Source organism: Lepidochelys olivacea, assembly GCF_965140295.1.
Source record: "Lepidochelys olivacea isolate rLepOli2 genome assembly, chromosome: 3".
Classification (NCBI taxonomy): Eukaryota; Metazoa; Chordata; order Testudines; family Cheloniidae; genus Lepidochelys; species Lepidochelys olivacea.
The window spans coordinates 143,197,572-143,222,040 of record NC_140413.1 but is presented as its reverse complement, the minus strand read 5'-3'; the positions used below and the strand labels follow the sequence as shown (position 1 = coordinate 143,222,040).

The 24,469-nt window shown below is 41.5% G+C and overlaps 2 protein-coding genes across 2 annotated transcripts in view; one reads left to right on the top strand and one right to left on the bottom strand.

Annotated features, from left to right (window-relative positions):
- The window catches only part of LOC311518873 (kinesin-like protein KIF28), a gene marked incomplete at its 5' end in the record, with an annotated part of 58,565 nt that extends 56,431 nt beyond the window's left edge, over positions 1-2,134 (top strand). The window contains one exon of the mRNA XM_084624941.1: positions 764-2,134. Within this exon, the coding sequence (XP_084481067.1) occupies positions 764-951 (188 nt within the window). The 3' untranslated portion in view covers positions 952-2,134. The remainder of the gene's footprint in view (positions 1-763) is intronic.
- On the bottom strand, positions 771-21,023 carry SCCPDH (saccharopine dehydrogenase (putative)). Its single transcript, XM_084624960.1, has 12 exons — positions 20,707-21,023; positions 18,930-19,042; positions 17,786-17,866; positions 15,480-15,609; positions 13,714-13,763; positions 13,069-13,199; positions 12,332-12,449; positions 10,152-10,271; positions 10,011-10,067; positions 8,710-8,821; positions 3,404-3,485; positions 771-2,144 (listed from the first exon to the last, which is right to left on the bottom strand). Exons 1-12 carry the CDS (start codon positions 20,912-20,914, stop codon positions 2,039-2,041), a joined length of 1,308 nt encoding a protein of 435 aa, XP_084481086.1. The 5' UTR covers positions 20,915-21,023; the 3' UTR covers positions 771-2,038.
- Positions 21,024-24,469: the final 3,446 nt, after the last annotated feature.

Sequence of the window (24,469 nt, the reverse complement as noted above, 5' to 3'; positions counted from 1 at the left end):
GGCATTATAATAAAGCAAATGATCACTTCTCCATTTTAAAGTTTGTTCTGTAGGAACAGACACTGTAAAAGGGAGTCATTTAATCTTTTCTGCTCATAGAATAAAAATGTATGATGAGGGGAAAACAGGCATAGTACAAGTCATTTGTTTTCAAAATGCAGTGCATAGAAGTTGTTAGGTCATTAGTACCAGTGTGACAGGGTACCAAAGGAAAATATACATACAAGTCTGTACCTATTTTGACCAAATGTGTGAGGTTTTTTTTCTATTTCTTGTAGAAACAGGTTGGTACAGTGTTTTGATATTAAATGTATTTGTCAGGAGCCTATTTTGGCGATAAAGAACTAGTAGAAATGCACTTGCTCTACATCACTGCTATTAATTTGTGTGCGTAAACTGATCTTTATTTGGGGGAGGAGGTGTGAAAGTAGTGCAATCTGGAGATCCCTGGAGAGATGAAAAGCATTGCATAGCTTCAACACCACTCTCTGCTGCTGATTCTAGCTTGAGGACCTGTTCTGCTCTCCTACTTACCTTTCCCAACTCTGTGTGCTATTTTTGTTCAACAGGCAACACCACTGCTACTATGAATCCATCTCTAGCTTTCAATTTAACTGTGATTTGTCCCATCCTTTCTGCTTTAGAGAGAATTTAGTGGTGTTTTAACTATTACCTGCTATTTTTTAGTTATTGCCTTAATCACCACCATGCCACTCTAAGACATCCATGAGGAAAAGATATATAAAATAGCATGCACACTGAGTCCAATATGTACTCATTCATTTTATTGGTCTTTTGCAGGAAGAAGATAACCTTCAGATGCTACGTCTTTTTACAGAGAGACAATCACACATGTTGAAGGATTTTGGGGAGCAGCTTGAATCTAGCATATGCAGATTGAAAAATGATGTTGCTCTTATAGTTAAAAAGAAGAGAGAAAGCATAGCATAAGCAGTTCTTAAGCAATAGTGACTTAATTACTTATTAACTTTGCAGTCTGCCATTTGTAGGTGGATAGCTAAACCACAACCTTAAAGCATAAAGAGTTAGGCTTAGCTTAATCCATACTTGGTGGAAGACCAAGCAGCTCAGCTTTCTTGTTTAATTACCCAGATAATTTGTACAAAGACTTCAATTTTAGAATGTGGTAATTTTCACTGCTGTAGGTCACATATTGTACTATACACAAAGACAGACCAAAGCTGCTTGCTTGTCATACTAAATCGTCAAAATTCAGGTTACAAAAGTATTTCCTTCCACATCTCTAGAATCACATGAATAAGATTTATACTATGAAGCGCCTATCCTCATAGCTTCTGCACTCACATAACATGTAAGTTAATTTGTTAGCCTTGTTTGACCTGCATTAACAACTGTCTTTATCTTAATTACTCCATCTACTCCTAATGTGTTCTTGTTTTTCAGTTTACACTAGGGAAGTCTAGCTCCGTATTTCTAGGAGTTAAGCCCATTACAGCAAGTTATGGAGAATTACAAGAAGTTGAGGCCAGTCTTGTTTTTATAAGTACCAAATCATACAAAATGACCACAGCACAAATAAGTGATCCCTTCCCCTAAACAGTCATAAATAATGGCTTGATTAGCTAAGGCACTTGTTCTCCAGGCCCTTCAGTGGTAAATGGAGTTAATCCCTTGACTGACAGATAACTAGAACCTACCATTATGCTAGCTGAAAGCTCTCCAACTACTGCCCCCGATTTACCAATACCTATTAAAATGATCAGCCCTAAAACACACATGCATCCCATTAACCTCTTTCAGCTCATATTTATACAGGATTAATTTTTGACATCTAAATAGATGCTGAAGCAGTAATTTCTCTAACCACATAGTTTAGGAGTATTAATCTCTTTACATCAGCTGGTTCACTACACAAAATGCTACAATCCTTTTTTATACCATTGTTAGCAACAATACAACTGATTTGTAAATGTTTTTATTCGGTTTTAAATCTGAATAAGCTCTTAGTATGTTAGTTCATGCAAGTGTAGTTTTCCTTGGAATTAATTTTGAAACTTCAGGCTTCTGACTTGCTAATAACAGAGAACTCAATGCCATGTTTGTTCAGCCGATCAATCAGTTTTGTTTTAGAGAAAGCAGCTCCTGGAGTATATACGCCACCTCTGTTAAATGAATTACAAAATAGGTCAAATGTATCTAATTTGAGTACTTAATTATCAATTATCCCCTGACTACCAAAGATACAACCATTTGTCTTAACTACAGTATTGCTTATGCTTGTGAATTAATTGAGAGTCTCAGAATTTTGGTGCCTGCAACAGGAGCTCTTGTGATGATGCAAGCTCATTTTGGGGATTTTACAGCCAAGGCAACCTATGGCACTCATGCCAGAGGCAGCCTGTGAGCTGATTTTCAGTGGCACTCACACTTCTTAAACATTTTAAAAACCTTATTTACTTTCCATACAACAATAGTTTAGTTATATATTAGACTATTACTGGCCCACAAAACCTGAAATTAGAGTGAATAAATGAAGACTTGGCACACCACTTCTGAAAGGTTGCCAACCCCTGGTCTAAGGACACCAACCTGCCCTTACCCCTGCTTTCATGGATGGACTATCTCTATAGCAGAGAGGGGTCTCAAAGCAACAGGAGGCAGGGAAATGCTGCTGCATCAGGGTCCTGGACCCAGTAGTAGTTCTTCAGCGATTCCCTCTGCTTCTTGCTGCCCCAGGACCCTTGATGCTAATCCATCCATGAAGGCAGGGATCACTGACAAGTTATCTCCTGCACGCTCTCACACAGAGCTCTACCAGCATGGCCAGCCCTGAAGCACTTCAAAAGGTAACTTTTTTGTATAGAAGTGATTTATTTTGATAGCTATATAAATATTTAAAATCTCAATGGCCCAAATAACCAAAAATTAATTGTAATTATGCTTCTGCCCAGGATGCAGCAGTAGCTTTTCTTCTACTACACCTCCTTTGTGCCAGCCAGAGAAGCAGCCCCAAGGTAGGAGGGGGAAGACTAATTAAAAATTAAAAAGCTAGTTGTCCACATTTCTAATTACAGAAGACAAGACAAATAATTTAGCTGATAATATTTTATGCAGTTATCAGAATTAAAGTGATTTAAAATTGTGAGGATTGGTTATTACAAATAATTATGCACTGAGTTATAGAAAGCTTTGCTTGGCTTGGGGTTTTTCCAGAACTTAATAAGGTGGTTGATTTTGTGAAGACACAGCTCACATCAATCTCTGTAGAAAAAAATTGGATAACTCTATACACAAGGAGCATACTGTGTGTTTCCTGGATATTCGTTTTCCAGCTCCATTTTAAATGCACAGAGAACTAGGGGGTTAAAAAGAGCCCCTGTCTGAATGCACACATACAGTACATAGGAAAATAAAGACTCACTGTTTAGGAAGAGAACTTGCATCCTTTAGCAGCGCTACACCTGCCTGAACCATTGCTACTGCCGTAGCAACATAGCCAGCATCTGCAAAACATGTGATAATGGAGTAGATCTCTATCTGTTGACCACCAGTAAGGTGTGTGACAGCTTGTTGAAGACTGATGTATATAATTAGATGAAATATAGAGCCCAAGGTGCTAACACAACCCAGTCACTGTTCAACATTAAACAGTTTTAAACATGGATCAGAGTTTAGTAGCAAGAGACCTCAGCTTGTTTAGTACCATGGGGGAAAAACAGCATTAAACATAATTTTAAACCTTTTATTAAAGATGAAGGAAACAGTTAAAGCATTTGAATTATAAAGTATTAAGTAAGGCTTTCATTTTAACAACAGTTCATGCTCCTTTTCCAGTTGAGAGAATATTTAAAGGAAAAACCCTTGTTTGGCAGACAGATGGTAATAACTGACTTTTTGCAGGAGAAAAAGTTAGTTTAGAGACTGTTGCTGCTGTTGAAGTCAGGTCCTATTTCCTCAGTGTTTGGGATTCAGCTGGAGCTGTAGAGGGGGTGGTGTCATCTGGGTCCCTTTCTCTGACCAGTACATCCCTCACATCCCAGGAGACTGTGGGAGGTGGCAGCTACATGGTGAGGCTTGCTCTTAGCCAAGCTGTCTTTAAAGACCCACAAAGGGAACAGTGGGTAGAATAGCCCATCCTCATTATTTTGTCCACCAATTAGGCCTAGTTTCTGATACTAATTCTGGTTCACTGATTTCTGGTTCCATAGTTCTTGTTTAGCAGGCCTGATCTTAACACAGACCTTGAGTTATACCTGTAGACCTTTTTGTTTGTACTAATTCCATCTGTCTCCCTTTTGCAACTTTTCCTTTCAACATTACTGTAAATTATTTTTACACTTACTTATGGGCTTTCATGTACATTTTACAGTTGAGCTCACAATTACTCTTGTAATAATTAGGCCTACAACTTTACCCTATCATTAAGACTGAAATCTAGGTGACTGATTTTGATGGTCTTGACTATGGGCCCATCCCTGTGGACTAAAAGTCTCCTTCTTGCAGGCTCCTGTGTAGAGAAGCAGCATGACTGGTAGATCTGGAGCTTCCTAGGATGAGCACATGGCACACAGACCATATTTAAGAGGCAGTGGTGAGGCCCTTCCATGTGCAATGTCAAGGTTCCTTCCCCACTCTGAACTCTAGGGTACAGATGTGGGGACCTGTATGAAAAACCCCCTAAGCTTAGGTTAAAACTTTCCCAAGGAACAAACTTTGCCTTGTCCTTGAACCATATGCTGCCACCATCAAGCGTTTTAAACAAAGAACAGGGAAAGAGCCAACTTAGAGAGACATCTTCCCCCAAAATATCCCCCCAAGCCCTAAAACCCCTTTCCTGGGGAAGGCTTGATAAGAATCCTTACCAATTTGTACAGGTGAACACAGACCCAAACCATTGGATCTTAAGAACAATGAAAAATCAATCAGGTTCTTAAAAGAAGAATTTTAATTAAAGAAAAGGTAAAAGAATCACCTCTATGAAATCAGGATGGGAAATACCTTACAGGATAATCAGATTCAAAACATAGAGAATCCCTCTAGGCAAAACCTTAAGTTACAAAAAGACACAAAAACAGGAATATACATTCCATCCAGCACAGCTTATTTTACCAGCCATTAAACAAAAGGAAATCTAACACATTTTTAGCTAGATTACTTACTAACTTAACAGAAGTTCTGAGGCTGCCTTCCTGATCTGTTCCCAGCAAAAGCATCACACAGACAGACAAACCCTTTGTTCTCCCTCTGTCCCCCGCCCCCCAGATTTGAAAGTATCTTGTCCTCTCATTGGTCATTTGGGTCAGGTGCCAGCTAGGTTACCTTAGCTTCTTAACCCTTTACAGGTGAAAGGGTTTTGCTTCTGGTCAGGAGGGATTTTATAGCACTGTATACAGAAAAGTGGTTACCCTTCCTTTTATATTTATGACACGCAGTAAGGACTTGCAGGAAAGAGATGACAACACACACACAGAAAAGGTGAGATGAGACTCAGGGAAGGTACATCTCTGGACTTCGTTCTTTTCAAAGATTTGTAACTCTCAGCTGCAAAGAAGTTACCTGTATTCCTTGCTTTCCTCCCAAGTTGTCCCAAAATAAATTAAACTAGAAGCCCAGAGTGACCATAGGCCAGCTGGGAGTTCTGAGGCACTGGTTTCAGAGTCTAGGGCAGCTAGATCCCACATCCCAAGTAAGGGCATCAGACAAAATCTCTGTACCTAGGAGTGAGCACTAGAGTCCCTTACTGTCAACCGCAGTCAACTTTGAAGTACATGGGACCCAGCAGTTGGGTCCAATTTCTATAGACTGATGACTATACAGTAAGGCATGAGGCCAATTTGTAACAATCACAGAAGTACTCTCTCTTCACATCACTTTTAGCTGCTTAGTCTCTCACTTCCTAGGTGGAATATCAGAAACTGAATCAATTTACATAAGTAGTACTGTTGTAATACACCTCTACCTCAATACAACGCAACCCGATATAATGCGGGTTCGCATAAAACACAGTAAAGCTCCGACACGCTGCTCTGAGCGGCATGTTAAGGGTGCTGGGCCAGGGCCAAGGGGTTGAATAAGGGGCAGAGGGTCTTGGGGGGCAGTCAGGGGTTCCTCCCCCCTCCCCAGGTCTGGGAGGCAGCTGTGGGGGGGCACTTTTGGGGGTCCTGCAGTCCCAAGTGGCCCAGGGGATTAGCGGGCGGGCCAGGAGCAGCCCACTCCGCTTCCCTCACCCAGCTGTGTCGCTCTGGGGACAGGGCTTGGGGGAAGGGAATCCCCCCCGCACTCACCAGCAGCCACAGAAGCAGAGCAGCCCAGCCCCAGCCCGCTCCACTCCTCCCACTCCCAGCCACAGCGCTCTGCTTCCCGCCCCAGATGAGTGCAGGACCTTTCCCCAACCTCCCCCACAGCGACACAGCTAAGGCCAGGCAAGGAAAGCGGAGCAGGCTGGGGCTGCATCACTCCACTTCCCGTCACAGGTGAGTACGGGGGATGTCCTTTCCCCAACCTCCCCGCACTCACCAGCAGCAGTAAGTGGAGCACTGCAGCTGGGAGGTGGAGGAGTGGAGCGGGCTGGGGCCATGTTGCTCCGCTTCCCGCCGCTGCCGGTGAGTGCCTGTCATGGGGCGAGGAGTGTGGATGGGGTCGGAGCAGTCAGGAGACAGGGAGCAGGGGGGTTGGGGTTCTGGGGGTGATTAGGGACAGGGGTCTCTGGAGGGGGTGGTCAGGGAACAAGGGGGGAGGGAAAGCAAGTTCAATATAACACGGTCAGATTATTTGCATCCCAAGGACTGCATTGTATCGGGGTAGAGGTGTAATTAGGCCTACAAATATACTTTAATGGTGAGCTCAACTGTGACATATGAGTAAAAGTTCATAAAATGTCACAATAAGCCATAAACAACATATATTGATGGAAAAAGATGCCTAAAGGAGACAGACTGAATTAATAAAAACAAAAAGGCCTACTGATATAACTCAAGGATAGCGTTAATATCATGCCGGGTGGGACTGAAAATCAAAATGTATTGTTCTGGAAGTAGGCCTAACTAGTGGACAATATATGGGGATGGGTTATTCCACCCATCACGCCTTTTTTGGAGGGGGAAGGAGAAATCAAGAAGCAGCTGTGACAACAAGAGCTGCAGAGAGACTTGCCATCATGGCTTCCACCCCCACTGTCTCATGGGACACCAGGATCTGCCATAACACACAACAAGGCCTTCATCTTCCCGCTCCAGAGAGGGACCCAGATAACATCACCTCCTCCTGCTTCCTCAATCCATCTACCACCTGGGATAAAAGACTTTTTCTTTTACAAACACCATGTGTACCTTTTTCCTTTCCCTTCACATGTCTTCTCTTGTCTGTCTTCTTTTTCCTTCTGTCTTAATAAGAGTCTGGTATAGACTATATTTTGCAGCACTGCTGTAAGATTGTAACCAAGAGGCAGTTAAAACCTGTACAAGTTTGCCAGGTCCTAGAGTGGCCGATAAGACCATGTGCAATAGTACTTTTCCAGTAGTGAGAATGGAAGTGAGTCAACACTAGAGAGAAGCTGTATTTTCTATTTTTGCTGTTCTTTTTTGTGTGTGTGTGTTTTGTTTTTAGGAAATGGGATTGGATTTAAGAACAGCAACAGCCCAACTAACTTCCCCCACCCCAAAGACAGTTATTACTACCTAAACACTGTCAAAGGGGGATGGGGAGTCCTTCTTTAAAACATTTGAGCTAGAGGGAAAGGGAGCAAGGCATGTTCCTAAAATAAAAGCCTTAACTGTTTTTTTCCTTCTTATCTATACCTTTAATAAAGGATTAAAAATATTTCTAATGATGTGTTTGCTATGATGCTAAGCAGGTTAAGGTCTCTCTATACCAAACCCTTGTTTAACATTAGACAGTGACAGGGTCATATAACAACTTTAACTCTTTGTGCCCATTATATTCCATCAAAATTAACAACAGTACACAGGTTTCAGAGTAACAGCCGTGTTAGTCTGTATTCGCAAAAAGAAAAGGAGTACTTGTGGCACCTTAGAGACTAACCAATTTATTTGAGCATAAGCTTTCATGAGCTACAGCTCACTTCATCGGATGCCTACTGTAGAAAGCGTAGAAGATCTTTTTATATACACACAAAGCATGAAAAAATACCTCCTCCCACCCCACTCTCCTGCTGGTAATAGCTTATCTAAAGTGACCACTCTCCTTACAATGTGTATGATAATCAAGGTGGACCAGAAAGCTTATGCTCAAATAAATGGGTTAGTCTCTAAGGTGCCACAAGTACTCCTTTTCTTTTTGCGAACAGTACACAGGCACTCTTCCCAAAAAATCATGGAAAAGTAGCTTGTTAGTAGCAATGGCTGTGTTGAGCCTTGGAATAACCATAGAGTGAGATGCAATTAGTGTTGAAATTCCAGGTTGCTATATGAAATGGAAGTCCTCCGTAAGTTAAGGTAGTAAGCTAATTTTTTTAATTGTAGTAGTGTTATTTACATCTGGTGGTTTCATTTCTCCAGTTTAACTTCTTGCTTACGTAACACCCGCAAGCAGATTTCCTTCCAACATCACTGCCTCTTTAGAACAGCTGGCAACTATACAATGGCTTCCAGCTTTAGTCAAATACTCTTTACAATGCTAAAAATAATGGTCAGTAGAAGAGGGGTACATGACAAACAGCTGACCTTGGATTTTTAAGATGGCCATAATAAAGCATTCTGGCTTCTTTACCTGGTCCTTTCACTTGAGTGCAGATTTTTACATTTGGTTTGCCCTGTTGTGGATCTTGGCCCTCACAGTATCCCTCACCAAAAAATGTCATTGTAAAGGATGATCCATCTATCTGCAATGCAGAAAACAAGAAGTGCATTCATTTACAGAGTAGCCATTTCTTTATGTAATACAACAATTTGTATCTAGAAAGCATACTTCATCTTTTATACCTTTTCATAACAATATATATTACACCAACAACTTTTCTAGTCTCTCAGCCCAGATTAACTAACTTGGGCTGTGGGTTAAAAATAGCAAGTGTAGATATTTGGGCTCTAAAACCTTCCTTGAAGGATTTAAGAGCCTAGGCTCCAGCCCGAATGCCTACATTGCAATTTTTAGCCCCAAGAGCTCAAGTCAGTTAACTCAGGCACTGAGGGCTTGGCTACACTTGCAAGTTAGACCGCATTAAAGCAGCCTCAGACCCTAACTCATGACCCGTCCACACTGGCAAGGCACTTCGAGCGCCTGGACTCTGCAGCTAGAGCGCTGCTGGTAATCCACCTCCACGAGAAGCTTAACGCTTGCTGCACCTTGGCTGAAACACCCCAGCGTCAGTGTGAATGAAGTGTTGCATTACTGTACTGCGATCGGCCTCTGAAAACATCCCATAATCCCCTTAAGTCAAGTGGCCACTCTTGTCATTGTTTTGGAATTGGCTGCAGGAATGTGGATATGCCCTTTCAAAGCACCGTTTCCGACAGCTGGCATGCTTATCTGCTCTAGGACAAAGCAACCACTACTGTGGAATATTGCTTGCTGTGAGTGTGAGAGAGAGAGACAGGCGCGCACGTGTGTGCATGGGGGGGGGGGGTGTGCTGCTGTCTGAACTTACAAGACAGCATGCTGACATGCTCTCAGCCCCCCAAAAACCCACTCTCCGCCCCCATACACACAACACACACACACCCCGCCCCATTTGAAAAGCATGTTGCAGCCACTTGCATCCTAGTATAGCTTCCACAATGCACTGCTCTCTGTGGCACTGCAAGAGCTGCCAATGTGGCCACGCCAGTGCACTTGAATCGGATAGTGTGAACACACTGCAGCACTTTCCCTACTGAGCTCTCTGAGGGCTGGTTTAATTCACAGCGCTCTACATCTGCAAGTGTAGCCATGTCCTAAAGTCTCTACCATGGGTTTTTTATTGCAGTGTAGACACACCCCTAAGTGGCAGACTCTAGACTCTTGCTCTGTAATTTGCATAATAAAAGCAAACACCAAAATGCTGTATAACTGGGGATGAAAAATTAAATTACCTGCTTTTGTGTTGGTCCTTTCTTTGTAAAATGTCCACTAGAGAAAAATTCTGGGTACTGCAGAAGAAAACCCAAAACTAAATTAGAAAAAGCAACTGGCCAGCATGTCTGAAATGTTAAAAAATGAAAAACAATACTTACTTTTGTCAGGAGATTTCTTCCAAAGCTAAACTTCACAAGAAGAAAAAATAAAAGGCCAGCAAACATCAGCTTAATAACAGATGCAATACCACCCACTGTTGCATAAGCTGCATACTGCACCTAACGGAACACAAAATGATAATTTTTCAGTAAAAGATTTACATAATAATTACTCGCCTCTCAGCTCTTATCTAAGACAAAAAAAACTATTCCACTGTGCTGATGTCGAAAGATATTCCACAGCATAAAAATTCTGAAGAACCTTCAAACAACTTTTAGGATTGGCCTACACTACAAAGTTAGGTCACTTAAGTACTGTACATCACCCAAGGCTGTGAAAAATTTCACACGTTATGCAACATAGTGAAGCTTCCCTAAGCCTTGGTATAGGCACTGCTAGGTCAACAGAAGAGATGTTTCCATTGATCTAACTACTGCTTCTCAGAGACGTGGATTTAGTACAGCAACAGAAGGACCCATTCCATCGCCATACAAAGTATCTACACTAGAAATGCTGCAGTTGTGCTGCTGTAACATTTCTGATATACGCATACACTCAGTTCCGACCATCTCTGACTAATGCTGCATTTTCAGTATTCACAGTGAGTACAAAAAATAAGGGGAGAATAACTATAATTTTGTGGTGCAAGCTGTAGAGAGGGGATACGATAAACAGAACAGCACAGAACAGATCTTAAGCCAGACACACATTACTTTTCTTCCTCCTTTAAAACTACATTTCCCATCTTTTTTTGCCTCAACACAAGCAAAACTAACTTTGTTTTAAATGATTCAAGAGACTGCTGGTACTCATCTCCTGTTGAGAAAATGTGTAAAGCTCAGTACCCACGCACTGTGAACATAGAGCATTTCTCACCTTAATGCTGCCCTCAATCTGCACACCCAAATCCCACAGACATCAATAAAAACACCAGGTGCAGATCAAGAGTGGCATTACCCCCTGATCACAATCTGCTTGCTATGCTACACAGACCTGACAGTTTTGGGGGCAGGGAGTAGGGAATGAAATGACAGTATTCCTTAATGCACAGAGGAAACCATTATAAGATGTTAAACTAGAAAAGAGGCTATTTTTAGGAGTGTTTAATGCTGTAAGTAATGTTAAAATAATAAAGATCTATGCATAATATGGATCAGTATCTAATCTTAACAGATGTTTAAAATAGTGCAGAATCACATGGAATGAGCTAGAGTCAAAGTTTGTTACATTTTATGTTTGTAATATGGGCTAACCGCCTAAACCTCTGGGCATAAATTACTTCATAATTAGAATGAAAATTATTAACTATATATAGGTCCAACACTTGACTCTGTCCAAAAAACAACAGAAATAAACTTAAAGTTGCTCCAGTACTTCTCTAAAGAGCATAAACAATATTGTAAAACTGGGTGAAGCAGTTGGGTTATAAGTGAAACACTCTTCAGCCTTCCTCCAGCAAAAACCTGAAGTAGAAGATTAACTTTACCCTACTTTCCAAGGTGAGCAAACACCTACTCTAATGAACTGACAAGAGAGGCGAGTTCCAGGGTCAAGAACTTCTAATGAGAAAACCCTTCCCACAAAGTTTGAGTTTAAGAACTTGTTCATCTCTATCTCATCTGTATGGAAGATATATAAAGAGAAGCATTCTTAGATAGCCACAGTACAGACCCTATAGGGATTTATAGGTTAACTGTAACTTAATCTGCGCTCAAAAGCAAAGAGGAGGCCATTGCAGCGTACAGAGTTCTTGTTTTATGTACTGTACAACATGGCTCACAACACTAAGATGACAAGCTGCAAAGAGCATGTTAAGTAGTTTAGCCTACAGTTGACAAGATTCATGAAGAAATGGCATTAGGTCCACACCTGAAAGATGGTACCCTGCTAGCAAAGCACAGACTGCAGGGTGGGAAAGGGTAAAAAACAAAAAAAAACAAAACAAAAAACTAGGACACCACAGCCAGCTGAGATTCCAGGAGCAAATGAGGCTCCCACAAGATCTTTGACTGAAGCTTAGTAAGAGAAAAGACAATGTGTTTGTCCCTTCTCTAGCAACCCTAAATCTGTAGCCAGTCTAGTCTGAAGATAGTTGATTTGAAGAGATGCTTCATGCCACTGAAAGCGCTACAAAGAACACAACAGAACACTGATTTTATAAACATAAAAGCAAACTTACAGGTGTTTCTTGCAAATCTGTGTGCAAATACCGTTGAGTTCGTTTTACAACAGAGACGTCTGATCCCATGAATGGAATGGAGTACTCTTTGAATTCCTGACTGTAAAACACTAGTCCTCTGAAGGCAAAAGAAACATTCATTAATATTTTCCATCACTTTCAGTAATGTCACTTGTATTGCTATTCTTTTCAAAACTTAGTAAGTTGTAAAACTGACTTACAATTGTAAGAACTTGGACAAAAATAGAGCATTTTCCTTAAGCATTCTTACCCCATACTCTCTCTTTCCTTTGGGTTTAAGTAATAAATAATCCAAAAACCTGAGCCAAATTTATCCCTACCACAAACCAAAGTCAATTGCATTACCAAGGGATGAATTTGACTTACTCCCTGTTTTTGTCCTTTTTGTCCTTCCATAGCAGGAATAGCTTTTGAAATGTGATTAAGTTGGTAAATCTAGGATCAAAAGGTACTCCTAACAGTTTCTCTAATAAAGCTTTCAGTACAGGTGATGTTACAAAAAAACCCAATCAATTTTGATGCATTTCCCCCTCATTGTACCTTATATTGAAATATCAGATACATTAAGCCTTTATTTAAACAAGTTATTCCTCCAATTTTACCAGACAGGAAACATTCCTTCTTTTAGAAATTTATATTAAAATATAATATAATTATAAAGCTTTAGGGGAAAGATTAAAACAAAACAAAGTTCTGGTCTTAAAAGTTTCTCCTACCTTCTTTTTAGTTTTGCACCAATGATTGGGAGAGGTTTGTGTCCTATCTGTTTTCGAAGCTTCCTCAAATTGTCTTGATCTGCAAGGCCATGAATAGCTGACTTCCAGGTTCCATCATGGATACTGTAACCCTAGTGAAATACCATGAAACTAACTATTCCATTATCTAAAATCCTGACCTAATGTTTAATCCAGCCTGGGGAAACTCTTTCTTTATTACTACTTTTAACATTTCTCATACTATGTCTACGTGCACGACCAGCTGCATTAAAAAAATATAGCGGCACTGGCACTGCTGACAGCAGCTCAGGTTATGTATTTTGCACATGTTTTCCCTGCCAACTCTTTACAAATGAGCATTGCTATGATAAATGTTTTTTATCAAAAGACTAGTTCTCAGTCACATCAAGACCAATACAATTATTTTTCATCACTACCACAAAGGGCTGGCATCTAGCTTGTTCCATGGTCCGATGTAGCTTCATGGCAGTTTTGCAAAGCTACTGCAAAGGGTATGATATTTTGATTATGGGTAAAAAATATTTATTTGGTTAGCTGATGTCTCACAAACTTCGTAATTTTCATATTATGTATTCTTGTGGCTAATAAGTATGCAATTTCAGAAGACAATATAAACAAACTAACCTCAGGTCCAGATTTCACAGTCAGGAAACTTTCAACTGCAGTTAGGGTACCTTTAATGGGGGAAAAAGTGTATAAAAAAAGGTAGCTCATAGCATATGCAGTCATACAGTAGTTCACCCACCGAGGGACACATCCAGATTGTCAGAGGACTCATATCACTAGCAGAGAAGGAAGAGTAAAGTAAGACTCCAGTATTGAAGTACTTTATCTCCAAGGAAAATAAACTAGTAAGATTGTGAGCCAAGGTTATTTTACTCACATTGAGTACCACAGGCGAAGTGCTTTTATGAGTGTGTATGGTATTATCCTCACTCACTAGCTCCCATCCTTGTTTTATATAAAGAAAGGACAGCTCAGTAATTAAAAAAAGGGAAAAGACAACATCAAGGCCCAAAGCATTTTTCGCCTTTGTTTTGACATTAAGCATTATGTAGGCTATTGAAACTTAGAAATGAAGTCACAAAATTTGGTAGCCCTTTTGAGTGCCATACTATAAATCAACTTGTTCCACTGCACCTAACTTATTGTATATATTTTACATTTTGCTAAGTAGTTCAATTTTCTGTAATGAACAGCAAAACAAATTTTCTCTCCCAAACCTAGTTTACTGTCTGCTATATCTTAAAGCCAAGATACCACCTTTTAAAAATGTATAAAAAAGTATCCCCACCTGATTGACTCTTACTAATATTATAAAGTATTTTGAGCTGTATGGGCAATATCAGTACCCTGTCAGAAACATATTCCTCCCCCATCCCCAAGGTCCTTGGTATTGCCCAAACAGACCCCAAGACCATTAAACAACATCAGAAAGAGAAAAGAGGAAGAACAAATGTCAAGAAAAACCCCCATATATTAGTACACTCATTTTTCTCACTAATCAAACTGCTAAATACAGATTCATTTTTATTAAAGTGAAAATTAGTATACTAAGATGTTAAGGAAAATCCTTTTAGCTAATAGCAATTATGACAGTAGATATGTGCGCATATATTTTCAAGATAATTAGTGTGGGGCCACTTAAGTAATTGTGTTGACACTTTAAAGGAAGGTCACAATGAAAGGTATTCAGTATACTAAATGCAATTCTGCTGGACACAGAATCCATAACTGAGAGTGGGGTCAACTTACAGCTGAAATGACTTTAGTCATTTCAGCCTAGCTTCTACACATTTGTCCTTCTTAAAGACAAAATAGTGACAGTCGAACACTGACAGAAAGAGTATATGATGGTTCCAACATCTACTGCTATCTCTCTCATAAGCAATAAAAAAAGGTTACGATTATTTCACGGAATTTGTGACTTCCAGAGACCTCCGTGACATTTTCTGCCCTGGGGCTGGAATGGTCAGCAGGCAACCCCACAGCTCTCATCCGCTGCTGGCAGGCCCGCAGCAGCTCCTAACAGTCAGGCAACAAGGGGACTCCGGATTCCCAGCCCCTGTGGGTGGCGAGGGGGAGACCCCCCTGCAGCTGCCCAGAGGCTGTGGGGGCACAAGAGAATAAGAGCTCCCAGCCACTGTGGGTGCTGGACCTTCCTCCCTCCCCATTTTGTCAGGGATATTTTTAGTACAAATCAAGCACAGGTCAGAAGCTTCAGTGAATTTTTGTTTATTGCCCATGACCTGTCCGTGATTTTTACTAAAAATATCTGTGACAAAATCTGAGCCTTAGCAATAAACACATGACAAACAAGCCAGGATCAAGGATTGTGAATCTCAGCCCAACATAACTATCAAGATAAAGGTCACACTTAGATAAATCACCTTTCAAATTGTCTCTGGTGTATAAGACTCCCATATCTGCTGGAACAGAGTCAAAGCCACTGCTTCCAACGACATATACCCCCTTTTCTGCAGCTTTATCATTATATTTCAGATACATTCCTTCCAGAAACTGAAAAATATTAAATACAAACATTTTAAGACAAATAATCCTGGACTGTGGTGTAATCTGAACTTCAAGGAAACATGCTAAATTAACTAAATTCTAACTTTAACCATAACACAGAGAGAACCTCCTCCTTTTTGGGTTCATTTAGAAAGGAGCCTTACATCACCACGTGCAGGTCAACAGACAGTGCTGCTGAAAAACCTCCAGCTCCGGCACACATGCGCATCCACATTTGGAATACATATAGAGACCATCACTCAAAGAAGTACGGTTTATATTCTAAATAAAATAAAGTGTGGTAGAGGTCTCACTTACAAGCCTATTTATTCATAAAACTCCACATCATACACATATTGTCTTATAACACAAGTCCCACCTGGTGGTAACAGTATAGCAGTAGTCCACATGTATCTATTTACAGTATTCAATGTTCTTTAGTCATAACATATTCACAGCATCTTTGTGTAAAGTATAAGACAATCAAGACATGTATCTTGGACATTGAAAACGAACAGCTCAACTGAAAAGCCACTCACACAGAAACACTTAACTTCACAGTAATGAAATATTTTAAATCCGGTCTTTCAGTGAAAGTTATGTTTGTTCTCTTTCCTGTGGAAGACACAGTGTTACATTCTGGCCACCCCCTAAGGCCAGTGACTAATTCTGCATAATTATGCTTTCCTCATTTTCCTTTACACAAATACCACAAAGAAAATTATGAGCCATTAAGAGCTAATATCACTAACCAGCAGAACATTTTATCATTTTGAATTACAGAACCATCAGACTGGAAGAGGCCTTGAGAGGTCTCCTGAACTCAAGGCAGGACTAAGTATTATCAGACCATCCCTGACAGGTGTTTGTCCAACCTGCTCTTAAAAATCTCCAATGACAGAGATTCTACAACCTCCCTAGGCAATTTATTCCAGTCCTAAACTACCATGACAGCTAGGGATTTTTTCAAGTGAGATTTTAAGCCCCAAACCAGCAAAATATTTAATCATGTGTTTAACTGTAAGCACAGGAGTAGTCCTGCTGAAATAAATGGGACTACTCATGTGCTTAACTTTAAGAACATTCCTAAATGTTCTGTTGAATTGCGGCCTAAAATCTCACTTGATTTTATTTTTTAAAGCATCATTACTCTGGTAAGACAGAACTGTACAAACTATAATTTATTTTAAGGGAGCAGAACAAGAGAGAAAAGAATCACCTTTACTATTTATTTATCTATCCTCTTATCTATCCACATCTGATCAGCCATATTTCACATTAATAGCATCTTTATCATCTCCAAGTTCTGGAAGATTATATACATATACCGAGTCACTGAAATGCAGAAGCTGGCATCTTTTAGGTACATATTACATTGCTCAATTTGGGAGGGAGGGAGCATTTTAATCAAGATCATCAGACCAAATACCTACTCTTAAAAATAGTGTACATGGAATGTTTAATGCACACACACACAGCAGAAAGGAATTCCATTTTAAAGATCTCTTCTAAAACAATTCCATGAGTCAACTCTACCAAGATTTTAACCTTAATCTCCAGCAAGATTAGGTATTTCACATATGTAGCATAGACCATTAACCCATCTTATAGAAAAGTTACAATCTATGTCTAGGGGACCTACCAGAAGATATGACATTTTACTAATTTTGAATTTTCAAGATTTCCCAAATGATTTAGCTAAAATCATTTCTAAAGTAGAATTTAGCCTCCTAAATCACTTGAGCACTTTTGAAAGTTGTACTCAGTATTATTAATCAGCACTTCTATATGTACTCAAAGCATTTTATACACATGAACTAATCCTTACAACACCCCTGTGAAGTAGGAAAACAAGTGTTTAATATTCCTATTTTATGATTTGGAAAATAATGCAAGAGTTGAAACCCCCAGATGACATCACATTCAAGGCTGAGATTTAAAATTCATGAGTTCCTGATTTTCAGTCCCACACTGTTTCTAATGACTCTTGACTAAGAGTAAGAAAGGGAAACTAAGAACATATTTAAAATCACAGCTTAGAGACTGGAAAATATTTTTCCTGTTCAGGAATATCAGTGAGAACTAAAGATGTGACCCAAATATATTCAATAAAACGGTCTTTACTAAATTATTCATCTGATGTTTTCAAGCGGTAATTCATTCGTTTGTTCATGCCACATACCTGAGGTTCTCCACTGATGTCAACACAACTTGTGCCATTATCAACACAAGCTTTCACTACTGGCTCTCCAAAAAACCTGTACTATAAACAGAAAAGGAAGCTATTTATCTTACTTGGCAAATGTGCAATAAAACAATTTTACAGACAGATTTGCTAAATCATCACAGTAGGTTAGGCATTACCATTTGTTAGGATATGTCAACAAAATGTAACAGAGTTTGCCCTATGCTGACCTAAAATTCTTGAACTCATTCTTTGGAGGAATTTAAAGGGAAACCATCAACTTGAAATTTAATTGGTTATCTAAAAGACAAACACTTCAAAGTACTTTCAGGCACTACATCTATTTCAGATTCCTCAGCCAGTTTTTGTGGATTTATATTACATATTTCAATTAAAATGTTCTCATCTATTTCAGATTCCTCAGCCAGTTTTTGTGGATTTATATTACATATTTCAATTAAGATGTTCTCTCTTCTATTGCTGTGTGAGTCTCACACAGCAATAAACAAGGAAAATTAATTACACTGGGGAAACATTCAAAGTCAATACACACCTGAAGTGCTGTCAAAACAGAAAAACTGTTTTCTTTAATCTTTCAGCTGTAGACATCGGTGTGGTTACTACTGTCTGAAAAATGTTTAGCTATTATAGTTGTCTGATAGTTGCTAGTATCCCTTTAAATTTTCAGGTGCAGAATTCCCTCTGCCAACTCATCCACAGTAGATCAAAGGGCAAGAGCTGGAAGATAGGTGTTGCCAAGACGCGTAGAATGGAGGAGTAGAGCACATGATAAATCTAAATTTGTTTTATTATTGTTTTGCATTAATACTAAAGTAGATAAAATTGTCTTTACTGGTTTTATTTTCTAAACAAAACACATGCAATTATGGTGCAATACTTCACGTGCAATAAGCAGCCATTCCAAATTTACTGTCCGAAGCAGCAGCACAATCTCATTAATATTTATTTATTCCAGAAACTATATTTAATTTTTAGAGTTTCGCAGCTCATGTTTTGACTTTAAAAGGCAGCATACTCAGTTATTACATGTTTACAGTATACCAACGCCTTTTGTCTGTAACAGCATATGAATTGCTTGTTTGTCCATTTTGTGTCTGATACTTAGAAGACTGATACTTACTGGGCCTACACAGTTGAGAACAACAGCTGCCTGTTTAGCCATATCAGCAAGGGAGGATGGGTCACTGACATCACAGAGTATTATGCCAACTTCTGACTTTAGCTCTGGTTTTCCTGAGAATCGAAAGAAGTGTACAAGAGGAGCCTGGTACTATCAGGTTACTATCCTCATCAAATTTACTAGCTCTTTCTTTTAACTACCATTCTTATTTATGGTATGAATAGAAACAAGGATAGGAAGGAAACGGGACCCTTTTCCAGCACATTAACAAACTAGGACTTCTCCCTCCATTTTGTGGGGCAGAGGAAGATTAAACCCCAGTGGTGTCAGAGGTAAACACCAGCAACACCCTGTGTAACCTCCCAACAGTTGCAAGGGATCTTGGCCTAATTAATGGGGCCAGTAGACTATGACTATTATTACGAATAATAATAATTGCTATCACAGTTGCTCCCAAAGGCCCCAAACACAGATGACAAGGCCACCCCATTCCAGCAGGGCTGCCCAAATCTTATTGACTGCTCAGCAGCCTGTGGCGACCGATCTCCCAGATCCCCACTCCATCCACAGGAGCTTGAAGGAGGGCTCCCCCAACATTTGTGCCCAGATGCCCCTTCCATCCAAAGTGTTAGGAGTTAAAGGAGATTGAAACAGGAAAAAGAGCTCTTGAGGCCCCAGCCACCAGTGGAGAGGGGCATGGGACACTGGTATCTGCATGGGGGGAGAGGGAAATGAGGAGCCATTGGGGAAGTGACATTGCCATCCCTGTAGGGAATTACTGCTATGCCCACAAGGGGAAGGGGGGGGAGGTTGGGTAGGGGCCAGGCCATGCGGGGGGAACTGCTACCACCACAGGGGGAAGGGGACCAGGCAGGGCCATGTGGGCTGTGTGTGCTGATATCACCACAGGGGAAGGGGTGACTGGGCAGGGCCATAAGGGGAGATACTGATATCACCACAGGAGAAAGGGGGAACCCACGCAGGGCCATGAGGGATTTTGCTACAACCACAGACAGAAGGGGTGACCCAGCAGGCCCATGAGGGAGAGGGGGTGCGATGCTGATATCACCACAGAGAGAAGGGCTGCCTGGGCAGGGCCATGTAGGGAGAGGCCAGGCAGGGGGTGCTGCTATCACCACAGGGGTCGGGGTGACCCGCCAGGGTGGTGGGGGAAGGGGGGGGCCCAGGTAGGACCACTGGGCCCGGGGGGGGGGAACCAGGCAGGGCCAAGGGGGCAGGTGCTGCTATCACCACAAGGGGAAGGGGGGGGGCTGGACAGGACCATGGCAGGGGGGGAGGGGGGAGGGGCCAGGCAGAGCCATGTGGGGGGAGGGTGATACTATCACCACAGGAGGAAGGGGGGGCCTGGACACAGCCATGGCGGGGCGGGGGGGGGGAGTGGAGGGGGGAAAGGGCCAGGCAGAGCCACAGGCAGGGAGGATGACACTATCACCACAGGGGGAACGGGGGGGCTGGGCAGGGCTATGGGGGAGGGGGCGGGTACTGCTGTCACCACAGGGGAAGGGGGGGGGGCAGGGCTATGGGCGGAGGAGTACCGGGCAGGGCTATGGGGGGGAGCAGGTACTGCTATCACCACAGGGCCATGGGGGAAGGCCAGACAGGACCACGGGCAGGGAGGGGGATACTATCACCACAGGGGAAGGGGGGGCCGGGCAGAGCTATGGGGGGGGGAGCATTACGGGGGGAAGTGAAAAGCCGGGGTCCCCCGTTTGTTTAGCCCCCGTCAGGCCTCCGCCCTCCTCTTCCCTTCCCTTACCCAACCTCTCAGCCGCCTTGTCCAACACCCTCTCCAGCTTGTCCCGGCTCCTGCCGGCCACGGCCCAGCGCAGCGAGCCCCGCAGTTCATCCCCGGCCGCCACCCGCGCCACCTCCTCCGCCACGAAGTGGCCCGTGAAGCCCGAGGCCCCGAACACCACCAGCTCGTAGGGCCTCCCGGCCGCCGCCGCCCCGCCGTGGGTCGCCATAGAGACAGAGGGCGCGCGAGCAGCTGAAGCTGGCGCGAGCTGCTCCGGGACTGCGAACGGTGGGCGCGCGACCCAACGCCAGCCCGCAACGAGCCACAGGAAAGGAATCACGTGACCCCCCGCCCACTGCAGCCCCGCCCCTTCCGTGGATTTCCGAATTTCCGGACGCCGCCCAAATTTTCCCCTGAATGCAGCCCATAAAGTGAGCGGCAGCTCAGGAAAGCTTCTGCTCAGATACGTTTGTTAGTCTCCAAGGTGCCACAAGTCCTCCCTTCTCTATTCAAGCAAAGCGACTGCTCAGGCTGTAGGCGAAATAATTTCAATTTCAGTAGCTTTATTGTTAAGAGGAAGGATGGTTTTGTGTTTGAGTGCCTGATCTTGCATCTCTGAGAACAATTTGAGTCCTAGCTAGAGCAGAGACTGAGGAGATTAGGTTGTTAGGATATAGATATTCAGGCCTGTCTGTAAAGGCCTATACGCTAAGAATTTAGGTGTATTCTTATCACTTAGCTAATAATAGAGGTATACAAGAAAGGATCTGTGTAAGGGCCTTTTCTCACTGTGACAGTCTGAGGCCCTGTTCTTAGGCTCAGGCCTTTGGCTAAGCGGCAGAGGCAGCCATAAGCTAGGAAGCGACCGGTCCCATCCTCACATTCCAAACTAGTCAACATGGGGCTGTTAGGAAGGTGATCTGATCTATCACCTCCACAGAAAGGGAAGAGCCTAGAAGATGTAAAAGGAAATTTAGGTTGATAGTTTTCTGTCTGGTAAGAACTCACTTATCAATAGACACAGCTGGGAAACCCTTATGTCTTTATAGTTGTGAAATCCTCACTTCTGTATCGTTTTGTCATTATAGTTCCCACTTTGCTATTGTTTATTGGCATGGTCTCTGTCTGGTTCTGTGATTGTTTCTGTCTACTGTATAATTAATTTTGCTGGGTGTAATCTAATTAAGGTGGGGGATATAATTGGTTAGCTAATCATGTTACAATATGTTAGGATTGGTTAGGTAAGTTTCAGTAGAATGACTGGTTAAGGTATAGCTAAAACTATTACTATATAAATTAGGGGCAAACAGGAAGTAAGTTGGGATTTGAAAATAAGGAAAAAAGAACTTGGATTTAAGCTTGCTGGAAGTTCACCCCAATAAACATCGAATTGTTTACACCTTCAGACTTCGGGTATTGTTGCTCTCTGTTCATGCCAGAAGGACCAGGGAAGTGGGAGAGTGAAGAAATAAGCCCCCTAACATAGGTATATAGTTCCTGCTCTGCCACAGGGTTGCTAGAGGACTGGAGTGAACAAGGGCTTGGAAGCTGGGAGGCCTTGAATGACTTCTGTTATTGTCTGGCTGCAAGTTGCACACATCATATGATTATTTCTGATTGTATCTTCCTCAACTTACCCCACTTACTTGTCTCATCCAACTTTTATATCTTGTCTTGTCTTTTAAACTGTAAACAGTTGAGGGCAGGATCTGTTATTTATGTTTGTACAGTGCCCAGAACAATGTGGCCTGCTTTAGGCTTTTAGGCAATATAAATGTTCAGTGATGATCCTAGCTCTAACACTGACTCTTGAGTAAGACATAGGGTTGCCAACATTGTAGTTCAAATATAAGGAATTGTTTTCTCAGCACCCCACCCAATCATCATCATTAATAATAATAATACTACAAGGTACTCACTGACAGGGCCAATCAGAGTGGGGGCCCAGAAGAGTCTTTTAGCCTGGGCCTCAAGCTCAAAGGGGACCTCAAAGGAATTGCTTCAAGAAATACTCAAACTTGGACTCTGTGGGGTGCTTCCTAATATATCACAATTGCATTGCGTATTTTTGTCAGTTTGTCTGTATCAGTGGCTTCAGGTGAATGCACCTTCAATGTGTTGAAGCAGGTAAAGAACTATCACTGTTCAACTATGGGACAAGAGCGTTTGAATGGGCTCACCATGCTTAATATCAACTGTGACATTGCACGAAAGCTAGATTTTTCCTCAATAATTAGTGCATTTGCGCAGAAAAAGACAAGAAAAGCATTTGTTAAATAAAGAAATATTCAAAGTATGCCTCACACTTTTTTTTTGGTGCCTTATTTTGTTTTCATGTGTCATCATTTTTTATTTTTATTATGGCTAGGGACCTCAAAAGCTGGAAGTGGCCCGGGCCTCTCTGGACCTCCGAGAGGGCCTGCTCACTGACATTCACCAGAGGTATTTCTTGCTGCTTTTTCAACACTCAGCAGCTCCTGATCTAGTTGTACAAAAATGAAAAAATAAGGGACATCTTGTTATAAGGGATTGTTGGCAATCCTCAAAGACAACCTTTCTGCTCCGTTCCCTTATCTATAAAATGGGGATTATAATACCCACCTCTTGGGAGAGTTGTGTGTATTTATTTATATTTAAGTGCTTTCACCATCTAAAGGCTAAAGAATGCTAAGAATTATTCATGTAAAGCACTTTAGGACCCTTGGATGAAAGGCACTATAGATGTGCAAAATATTGTTATTATTCCAAGGGGAAAACTTTGGCTTCCTGGAATTAAGGTTAAAAGAAAGAAAAAGAAAGAAAGAAAGAAAGAAATCCTCGCTCTTCTCAGAAAAAAAATTAAGAAACAGTTGGAGTTTTATCTAGAAACAAAAAATATGGTAAGTTCAGAAATTTGAAATTAAAGTTCCCCTTAGGGGGAAAAAAAAAAAAAGGACTAAAGAGCCTCTGGAAACACATCACTAAGATACATTTCTTGGTTGACTGACTTCAGATAAACATAACTGTACTCACCCCATTTTATTTTATTTACTGGAATTTTAGTTTAATTTCCAAACTTTGAACAGTTTTTTGTTTTGGAGAGACTTAAAATGGTCTTTCCTTAGATTTTTTCCCAACCTGAACCATAGGAAAAAAAATTTTTTGCCTCATGCTTCTTTACATTTTGAATAAATGTTTTAGAACTGTTTAGTGACAGAAGACTGCATGGAATTTGCAAGATGCATAGGGGTTCTAGCACAGTTCGCAAGACCCTGCTCTTCCCCATCTCGCCCAGGCCACTTCCTCCCACTGGACACCGAACCAGCCCCTTGGCTCCCTCACTCTCTCACTTCCATATTGCCTCTTCCCTACTTTAAATTCCCTGCCTGCCACTCCCAGGCAGAGTTTAGAAAGTTCACCACAGGACAATACATAGTCTATAGAAGTCTACATTGGGCATCAGCGATATACAGACTTCATAACATCCACAAGGAGCCATACGTACATTATGAAGTGTGCATTGTAGCTGGCAGCTCATGAAGCATGTAGGCAGGCAGGCAATATATGCAGTGATTATGTTCTTTGGTAAGTAAGTGTACATTAGTCCTCTCGATTGGGGAGTGCAAAACACTGCAGTACCCTAACTACTCTGAAACTACCTTTAATAATTTCTCCTCCCTAATACCTACACATTTAATTAATGGCATCAGTACTCAAAGACAATTAACCAAATGTGAAGTTTCTGTACCAAACTGTGTTGAGGTAAGCTGTTTAAAAAAATTAATTAAAAAAATATCTAAAAAGT

Bases quoted from the DNA above. Each gene is read 5' to 3' on its own strand.
- SCCPDH (XM_084624960.1), bottom strand. From the start codon at position 20,914: ATGGCGACCCACGGCGGGGCGGCGGCGGCCGGGAGGCCCTACGAGCTG. The intron at 19,043-20,706 runs GTAAGGGAAGGG...TTCGATTCTCAG, and splicing joins CAAGGCGGCTGAGAGGTTGG to GAAAACCAGAGCTAAAGTCA. The intron at 17,867-18,929 runs GTAAGTATCAGT...TTCTGTTTATAG, and splicing joins TTCTCAACTGTGTAGGCCCA to TACAGGTTTTTTGGAGAGCC.